The 10,826-nt window shown below is 39.6% G+C and overlaps 1 protein-coding gene across 1 annotated transcript; it reads left to right on the plus strand.

Moving 5' to 3' along the window:
- The first annotated feature begins 8,331 nt into the window (after positions 1 to 8,331).
- On the plus strand, positions 8,332 to 9,312 carry CPXCR1 (CPX chromosome region candidate 1). Its single transcript, XM_053579251.1, has one exon. The coding sequence runs from the start codon at positions 8,332 to 8,334 to the stop codon at positions 9,310 to 9,312; it is 981 nt and encodes a 326-aa protein (XP_053435226.1).
- The last annotated feature ends 1,514 nt before the right edge of the window (positions 9,313 to 10,826 follow it).

Genomic DNA, 10,826 nt, shown 5'->3' on the forward strand with positions numbered 1-10,826 from the left:
AGTTCGGCTCCTTGGGTGATTTCTCGAGGGGAGTGCACAGGGCCTGAGCTGCGTCAGGTCAGCGCTGACTCTGGGACATGTGAGCGAGGAGAGGGCACTCTGCTGAGGGGAAATCAAGCCTTGGCGGCACTTCCCTGCGGTGCAGTGCAGGAGCCCTCCCCAGACCGTAGTATTGCGTGAAACTGAATGAAACTCTAGCTTCCCCCCGCCCCACTCCCAATCGGGGTATGGGGGCCCATCCCCCAAGAGTTCTGATTATTGGGGGAACCCTTAAGGGGTGTGGACCCAGCACAAACTGCGGCCGCTCAGTGCTGACTCTGGGGCGCGGGACAGAGGAGAAAAGGGTCGCCTGAGTGCCCACACCAGAGCAGCAGTTCCCTGGAGGTAGATCAACAGCCATTTTTTCTTTAACGGCAGAACGCTCACTTCTGGATATTCTGAGGCCACACCCCCTGTCTCCCTGGGCAACCAGAGGAGGCCACCGGTGACACGGCTCACAAACCCAGAAGCCTCCAGGGCAGGGCCGACCCAGAGAGGTGTTCAGACGCAATTCTCCAGCAGCAAAGACGTTTGAACTCAAAACAGCCCGTCTCCTGTAGGCAACGACAGGAACAGAGAGAGAACCCCACAAAGTTGTCTGTTCTGTTCTGTTCTGTTAGCAGCATGCATCAGGGACGGGGCTAAGCCTGAGTGAACACCTCCTTCCCATCACCTGCATCAAACACTCAAAGATGTCAGGCCCCATCTCCTCCTGCTAGATAGCGGCAGTCTGCGGGGGCCTGGCAGACTTCATTGCGATTCAGGCAGGTGCAAACCCCTGGAGTGTCTGTTCACTGCAGGCAACTGGGTTAGCCATGTGCAGAGATACCAGTGACTGGGTCCGACGGAGGGGCAAAGTGGGGAAGGAGACGTCAACCTTCCCAGACTGCTCTGTTTGCTGGGTGGCTCCTCCTGACTCCACGCTGCACTGGGGTGAGCTGTGTCAGAGGAGTCACCAGGCCCCTGTGATCCAGTTCCCAGAGACCTCTTGAACCCTTCCACCTGAGACAAGTGCCGATTGAGACAGTTGATTCGGACCTTTTGAACTGGGCTAATAGACTGAGGACTCTTCAGGCGGTGCCCTGGGTGTGCGATTTTAGGAAGGTTTGATTCTCCTTTTCCAACTGGGGCCAGAGGTGGGCAGGCGGGGTGACTTAATTGCTGATTTTTCCACACAGCTGAGACTTCAAGCCAGAGTAGAAGTTGCAATAGGATCGAACAGAAACCAGCTGAAAACAAGACTTAACCACTTTGCTCCACCACACCAGACAGGGCCCCAGTTTCTCAGGCCACAGCACTGTACGGGCCCTCGATAAAACCCCAGGGGAAAAACCAAAGGGAGTAAACCATGGGGCGGAATCAGCGGAAAAACTCTGGTAACATGAATAACCAGAATAGATCAACCCCCCCCAAGAAAAGATACAGCAGATGTGATTGAAGATCCCATTCATAAACAACTGGCTGAGATGTCAGAAGTCGAATTCACAATTTGGTTTGCAGACAAGATTAATAAAATGAAATTAGGAATTCGAGAAGAAATTCAAAAATTGTCTCAAGAATTTAACGAATTTAAAGACAAAACCACCAAAGACTTAGACACACTGAAACAAGAACTTACAGCCCTCAAAGATATGAAAAATATAGTAGAATCCCTCAGTAACAGAATGGAGCAAGCAGAAGAAAGGATTTCTGACATTGAAGATAAAGTCTTCGAACGCTCCCAATCTCTCAAAGAGGAAGAGAAATGGAGAGCAAAAACGGATCACTCACTCAGAGAGCTCTCAGATAATTCGAAAAAAAAACAACATAAGGGTTATAGGAATTTCGGAGAATGATGAAGTGGCTGCCAAGGACACAGAGGCCCTTCTACATGAAATTATGAAAGAAAATTTTCCAGACATGCCTAGAGAATCTGAAATTCAGATAGCAGACAGCTTCAGAACCCCAGCACGATTCAACCCCAATAAGCCATCTCCCAGACATATCATAATTAGCTTCACCAAAGTTAACATGAAAGAGAAGATTCTCAAAGCAGTCCGGCGAAAGAAAACTATAACGTACAAAGGTAAGAATATTAAAATAACTGCAGATCTCTCTGCTGAAACTTTTCAAGCAAGAAGAGGCTGGTCATCAACTTTTAATCTCCTAAAGCAAAAATACTTTCAACCCAGGATCTTGTATCCAGCTAAACTGAGTTTCATCTATGATGGAGAAATTAAATACTTCAATGACATTCATATGTTGAAAAAATTTGCCATAAGTAAACCAGCTCTTCAGGATGTTCTCAGACCTATCCTCCACAATGACCAACCCAATCCTATACCACAAAAGGAAACTCACTCAGAAACTTCGGATCAAATTCCAACTTCCACACTGGCGAAAGGATTAAAAATGTCCACTGGACCTTTGAAAAACTCGATACCCAAAATTCCACCAAACTTATCAATACTCTCCATCAATGTGAATGGCTTAAACTGTCCTCTAAAGAGGCATAGGTTAGCTGACTGGATACAAAAACTCAAGCCAGATATTCGTTGCATACAAGAGTCACATCTCAACTTAAAAGACAAATACAGACTCAGGGTGAAAGGATGGTCATCCATATTTCAGGCAAATGGTAATCAGAAAAAAGCAGGTGTTGCAATTTTATTTGCAGATACAGTAGGCTTTAAACCATCAAAAGTAAGGAAGGACAAGAATGGTCACTTCATATTTGTTAAGGGTAATACTCAATATGACGAGATCTCAATTATTAATATCTATGCACCCAACCAGAATGCACCTCAATTTATAAGAGAAACTCTAACAGACATGAGTGACTTGATTTCCTCCAGCTCCATAATCGTTGGAGATTTCAACACTCCCTTGGCAGTGTTGGATCGATCCTTCAGAAAGAAGCTGAGCAAAGAAATCTTAGATTTAAACCTAACAATCCAATATTTAGATTTAGCAGACATCTACAGAACATTTCATCCCAACAAAACTGAATACACATACTTCTCATCAGCCCACGGAACTTACTCCAAAATTGATCACATTTTAGGTCACAAGTCTAACCTCAGTAAATTTAAAGGAATAGAAATTATTCCATGCATCTTCTCGGACCATCGTGGAATAAAACTTGAATTGAGTAACAACAGGAATCTGTACACCCATACAAAAACATGGAAGTTAAATAACCTTATGCTGAATGATAGTTGGGTCAGAGATAAGATTAAGAAAGAAATCACCAATTTTTTGGAACAAAATGACAATGAAGACACAAGCTATCAGAACCTCTGGGACACTGCAAAGGCAGTTCTAAGAGGGAAATTTATAGCACTGCAAGCCTTCCTCAAGAGAACGGAAAGAGAGGAAGTTAACAACTTAATGGGACATCTCACGCAACTGGAAAAGGAAGAACATTGCAACCCCAAACCCAGTAGAAGAAAAGAAATAACCAAAATTAGAGCAGAATTAAATGAAATTGAAAACAAAAGAATAATACAACAGATCAATAAATCAAAAAGCTGTTTTTTTGAAAAGGTCAATAAAATAGATAAACCTCTGGCCAACCTAATCAGGAAAAAAAGAGTAAAATCTCTAATATCATCAATCAGAAACAATAAAGGCGAAATAACCACAGACTCATAAGAAATCCAAAAAATCCTTAATGAATAATACAAGAAACTTTATTCTCAGAAATATGAAAATCTGAAGGAAATAGACCGATACTTGGAAGCACGCCACCTTCCAAGACTTAACCATAATCAAGTGGAAATGTTGAACAGACCCATATCAAGTTCAGAAATAGCATCAACTATACAAAACCTCCCTAAAAGGAAAAGCCCGGGACCAGATGGTTTCACGTCAGAATTCTACCAAACCTTTAAAGAGGAATTACTACCTATATTACTCAACCTGTTCCAAAATGTAGAAAAAGAAGGAAGACTACCCAACACGTTCTATGAAGCAAACATCACCCTGATCCCCAAACCAGGAAAAGACCCAACAAGAAAAGAAAATTATAGACCAATATCACTAATGAATATAGATGCAAAAATATTAAACAAGATCCTAACAAACAGAATCCAACAACACATCAAACAAATTATACATCATGACCAAGTTGGTTTTATCCCAGGGTCTCAAGGCTGGTTCAATATACGTAAATCTATAAATGTAATTCAGCACATAAACAAATTAAAAAACAAAGACCATATGATTCTCTCAATTGATGCAGAAAAAGCTTTTGATAATATCCAGCATCCCTTCATGATCAGAACACTCAAGAAAATTGGTCTAGAAGGGACTTTTCTTAAACTGATAGAGGCTATCTACAGCAAACCCACAGCCAATATCATACTGAATGGAGTTAAATTGGAATCATTTCCACTCAGATCAGGAACCAGACAAGGCTGCCCATTGTCTCCATTGCTTTTCAGCATTGTAATGGAAGTTTTAGCCACCGCAATTAGGGAAGAAAAGGCGATCAAGGGTATCCATATAGGGTCAGAAGAGATCAAACCCTCGCTCTTCGCAGATGATATGATTGTGTATCTGGAAAACACTAGGGACTCTACTACAAAACTCCTAGAAGTGATCAAGGAATACAGCAGCGTCTCAGGTTACAAAATCAACATTCATAAATCGGTAGCCTTTATATACACCAACAACAGTCAAATTGAAAAAGCAGTTAAGGACTCTATCCCATTCACAGTAGTGCCAAAGAAGATGAAATATTTGGGAATTTACCTAACAAAAACGTGAAAGATCTCTATAAAGAGAACTATGAAACTCTAAGAAAAGAAATAGCTGAAAATGTTAACAAATGGAAAAACATACCATGCTCATGGCTAGGAAGAATCAACATTATCAAAATGTCCATACTACCCAAAGCAATATATAATTTCAACGCACTCCCTATTAAAGCTCCACTGTCATATTTTAAAGATCTTGAAAAAACTTTACTTCGTTTTATATGGAATCAGAAAAAACCTCGAATAGCCAAGACATTACTCAGAAATAAAAACAAAACAGGAGGAATCACAGTACCAGACCTCAGACTTTACTACAAATCGATAGTGATCAAAACAGCATGGTATTGGCACAAAAACAGAGAAGTAGATATCTGGAATAGAATAGAGAACCAAGAGATGAATGCAGCTACTTACCGCTATTTGATTTTTGACAAGCCAATTAAAAACATTCAGTGGGGAAAAGATTCCCTATTTAACAAATGGTGCTGGGTGAACTGGCTGGCAACCTGCAGAAGACTGAAATTGGACCCACACATTTCACCATTAACTAAGATAGACTCTCATTGGATTAAAGATTTAAACTTAAGACATGAAACTATAAAAATACTAGAGGAGAATGCAGGGAAAACCCTTGAAGAAATTGGTCTGGGTGAGTATTTCATGAGGAGAACCCCCCGGGCAATTGAAGCAGCTTCAAAAATACACTACTGGGACTTGATCAAACTGAAAAGCTTCTGCACAGCTAAGAACACAGTAAGCAGAGCAAGCAGACAGCCCTCAGAATGGGAGAAGATATTTGCAGGGTATAACTCTGACAAAGGTTTAATAACCAGAATCCACAGAGAACTCAAACGCATTAGCAAGAAAAGAACAAGGGATCCCATCGCAGGCTGGGCAAGGGATTTGAAGAGAAACTTCTCTGAAGAAGACAGGCGCACGGCCTTCAGACATATGAAAAAATGCTCATCATCTTTAATCATCAGAGAAATGCAAATCAAAACTACTTTGAGATATCATCTAACTCCAATGAGACTAGCCTATATCACAAAATCTCAAGACCAGAGATGTTGGCGTGGATGCGGAGAAAAGGGAACACTTCTGCACTGCTGGTGGGAATGCAAATTAATACATTCCTTTTGGAAAGATATATGGAGAACGCTCAGAGATCTAAAAATAGATCTGCCATTCAATCCTGTAATTCCTCTGCTGGGCATATACCCAGAAGACCAAAAATCACAACATAACAAAGATATTTGTACAAGAATGTTTATTGCAGCCCAATTCATAATAGCTAAGTCATGGAAAAAGCCCAAGTGCCCATCGATCCACGAATGGATTAATAAATTGTGGTATATGTATACCATGGAATACTATGCAGCCTTAAAGAAAGATGGAGACTTTACCTCTTTCATGTTTACATGGATGAAGCTGGAACATATTCTTCTTAGTAAAGTATCCCAAGAATGGAAGAGAAAATACCCAATGTACACAGCCCTACTATGAAACTAACTTGGGACTCTCACATGAAAGCTATAACCCAGCTACAACTTAACAATAGGGGGAAGTGGGAAAGGGAGGTGGGGTGAGTAGAGGGAGGGGAATCGGTCGGATCACACCTGTGGTGCATATTACAGGGGTATTTGCGAAACTTGGTAAATGTAGAATGTAAATGTTTTGGCACAGTAACTGAGATAACGCCGGAAAGGCTATGTTAACCACTGTGATAAAAGTGTGTCAAATGGTATATGAAGTGAGTGTATGATGCCCCATAATCATATCATTGTATACAGTTATGATTTAATAAAAAAATTTAAAAAAAAAGAAAAATAAAGTTAGACATAATTTTGAAAGTAAGTATAAAAGACATAAATGAAATAAGCAGAAGGGTAGTAAACTATTACATGGTAACATAAGTCAAGGAATGGCATCCTTAAAATTAGGAGGAGATGAAGAGTATACACTTTCATGATCTTAGAACAGCACTAGACTATGAAAGATACAGATTAAAATCATATTTGAATCACTGCCTTCAATGAAAAGTCTATATGTTGGGTGGCACCTGTAGCTCAAGGAGTAGGGCACCAGCCCCATATACCAGGGGTGGCGGGTTTGAGCCCAGCCCCAGCCAAAACTGCAAAAAAAATTTAAAAAAAAATTCTATTTGTTAGAAAAATAGTCACATCTGAATTAATATCAAACTTTGGTGGAACAATTAAAAATTAAATTGATGAGAAGAGAGCATGAAATAACCAAAGCTCAACAGTATTAGAATAGAAAAAGTATGCTGAATGAGTAAAGAAAAGCAAATGTGGCAGGGGAGAGGATGGCTAGTCAGACTGTGGAGAGTTTCTGAAGACAGCAGTATGAGACAAGGAACTATGTCATTCTCTATCTTTAAATCCAGCTGACCTATTCATAAATCATTTCCAGGTTATCTCATAAAAACTAACTATGAGAAATGAAAGTTATATCAGCTAATTTCTCAAAGTCCACCAGATTTGTTTTCAGCCTAGTTGCATTTGTCTTTTCCCATCATTGCTTTCAGTATGAAACAGCCCTCACATCTACATGCCCTGAAAAACTCTCCTAATTGTGAGTGTTCCAAGTCCCTCATAAAAGAAAATTGGAAGCACAGAGTTCAGAGAATTAGGATACACTTAAGGTGTTTAAGGAGGTAAATGACACAAGGAAAGAAATAGATAAAAAAAGAGTGGTGATAGGAAGGTGGCAAGAGGGGAGTTTAAAATCAGGGAAATCAGTTGCTGTCAGAAGTGAAGCAATCATGAGGTGATTATCAGTTTGACTAGTGCTGAGACAGTGCGAATAAAAAGGAAGCATGAAATTTGAAAGATATTTTAACAAATGAACTCAAATTTTAGACTTCACTCATCAGCATACCTTCTTACCTGCCTTGCCTTCCCTTTTCACATAATTCACAATTCTACACCTTTTTACAAGCATTGTTTAAAAAGAGCAGATTTGAAACAACAGCAACATCAACAAAGGAAAAATTCCAGAAGAGCTGCTTGTTCTTCATGCAAATTCAGTTATACTATTTCATTTTTACATAGGTCTTAATTCTGTCTTATACATATGTACTGTTATTAAGTACCTTGTACTTTAGTATCATTTTAAACACCTAGGTTGGGTGTAAGATCCATCTTACTCAATGAAAATTCTATTTAATTTACCATCTAAAAGAGAATAATTGGGCTTCCTATCCAAAACTGTATGTGAGTACACTGCTGCTGAATACATCTCTAAAATAGCCAAATGCGAGATTATGTTATTTTAAGCTTATACTAATTCTATAACCAAGTAATAAGAATATGTATTTAATAGAAAAGTTATATTTTGCTTTCAGTTTTAACTTTACCTAATTTTATTTTGTGGGCTTGTAACTCTAACAAAGTATTTGTGGGTGTGAGAAAACACAGGAACAACACACCACATACTTTTTGCCAACCTAAAGAACCGACATCTTATAAGGAAAGGTTAAACATTCCTTTATTTAATAAAACTTTTTCTTCTTTCTTCACAAATAGAACCCAGGATGACTTCTCCTGCTAAAGAAGTAAGTGATCCAGGTGATAGTGCTCTCAAAAATTATGAAGATAAGGCTCCAAATGACTGCAATACCGACATACAGCCTCCACCTGCAGATCCCAATATTATCTCTCAGGTGGAAACCAACCCTATCAATAGGGAACCAGGTACATCAACAACCCAGGAGGATATTTTTCCTCAAGAAGCAGAAAACATTGAGCTTGAAGTGGATACGATTAAAAAAGACATTGAAAAAGGAGATATAAAAGGAGAAGAGTCTCTTCTAATTCAGATTCCCATTCCTAGAAAATGGATCTTTCTTATGTCAGGATTAGAGAGAATTACATCTATGAGTATCCCATTAGTAAAAATTGATAAAAGCAATACATTAGCTGATAGATCAAGATTCTACTCAGGGAATGTGGATATAAAAGCAAGTGATTTCCGTCATAGTGGCATGAATTACAAAATTCCTCTCCAACTTTCAATTTCATGGAGAATCCCATTCATTAATAATTATGAGATAAGAAGAATGATTCTTCATCTGCTCTGTGGGAGACACTTCTCTCAGGCTACAGGTCGTCCAAATACCTTGTGGGTAAAGCAAAAATATTTAGCATTTCTTCCTCGCCGAAATGTCCTCATCCATAGTGAGAGAGCAATAATATTTGGAAGGCCTTTAAGGGTGTACTACTACCGTCCCCTCATTGAGAGAATGACATCAGGAAAATTTTACAAATCAATGGATACTAAATGGAAGGATGGATTCCACGTTTTTGTGAGGCCTGTATTCTATGTTCCACAGACCCAAATTCAAAACACATTTAATAGAAAAGCTTTTGAAGATCATTTAAGATCTTACCATAACATGAGGGTTGTGACCATAAGCACTAATAATGGTTGGAAATACCTGTGTCCCATATGCAGGAGTAGTTTCAACAATTTTGTTGAATTTAGACAGCATTCATGCAACTTTCCCGGGAATTAAATTAAAATGGGATGAATTTATTTTAAAGTGTAACTTCTAAAACTTCACAATTTGACTAACAAAGTGAGAAAAAATTGCATGAACATAACTTTTAGTAGTGTTAGATGGAATTGCAGAAAGGAACAAAAACTAATAAGATTTCTCAGTAAAAAACACCTTTGGGGATAGAGGAAACTTCTGTTTATAGTGTGCTTTTACAAACAGACCATCAAAATATCAGGGCCTTGATCTGTATTGAGTCAGCAGTTGAAAATGTTTGCACTTTCTTATCATCATTTCCAAAGATAAGAATATTGTTAACATATTCCAGGTTAACAGAATCCTAACAAAGATAGCAAACATATCTTGGAGGGCTAGATAAAGTCCTACCAGGTGTTTCCAGAGATTCTGTGAAATTTAATATCTGAAATGTTCCCCATAAATTCAATAAAAATAATTTTAAAAGTATTGAAATTTGTATTCTATACTTATATCTAAATATTCCTATGCCTCAAAAAAAGTTTCATAGCACTATGCATATGCAATATAGAGGTAATTTTTAACTTAGTTTTTTAATTAAAATCATAATTGTATATATTTATGTGGTAAGTACAATGTGATGATTTGATATATAACGTGGTTTGCTTAAATCAAACTGATCAACATAACAATCACCTCATTTGTTTTTTGTGGTAAGACATTTAAAATATATTCTTAGGTGGCTGTGTAAACTGTTTTTGCCTGTGTTTGAGAAAGTTATCGGTCAGTGTTTCTGGGCCTTTCCTGGAGCTTATCTTTTTGATTTGCAGTGTAAAAGTGAGCGGTTGTCAGTGAGACCCTCAGATAAGCCTCCCCAGGTCCTGCAGCTTTGCCTTAGAGCTGGATGTGTCCTTCAGGGAGAACATACTCCATTAAAGAAAGACAAGAACTGGGGGGAGGAGACAAGATGGCTGACTGAAGCCAGCTTTTCACAGAGGCTCCCATTCAGAAGGAGAGTTAAAGGACAAAAATTCAGCAAGTAACCTGGTGGATTGGAGCTGCGCTAAGAGAGAAGGTTGTAGAATGCATGTCAACCCCGCTGAGGCGATCTGCGACCACAAGGATATAAACAAAAGGTACAAAATCCATCACCAAGCGGACGGAAGTCCCCTCCCCCATGAGAATGGCTCAGAGTGCCCCACAAACAACCGGGCAGAGTTCAAAGTTCCTCCCACTACACTCCACGGGAGAGACCCTCTAAAAACTGGACCTACCTCCCCTACTGGGGTGCCACAGCGTCCTCCTGCCAGGCATAAAACTGTATAAACTATATATGGTCTCTACCTGGAATTCTGAGCTCCCAGCACTCTCCTTCACTCACACTGGGGTCTGGAGGCCAGTCCCGGTTGGTCGGTGGAGAGGGGACTGCACCAGAGTGGCAGTTCCCTGAGGCACAGTGCGACAGCCCTCTTTTGGTGATAATACGGCCAGGCATAAAACTGTGTAAAGCTGTGTGTGTTCTCTGCCCACAACCCTAGGCTTCCAGCACTCCCCAC

Source organism: Nycticebus coucang, chromosome X (genome assembly GCF_027406575.1).
Source record: "Nycticebus coucang isolate mNycCou1 chromosome X, mNycCou1.pri, whole genome shotgun sequence".
Lineage (NCBI taxonomy): Eukaryota > Metazoa > Chordata > Mammalia > Primates > Lorisidae > Nycticebus > Nycticebus coucang.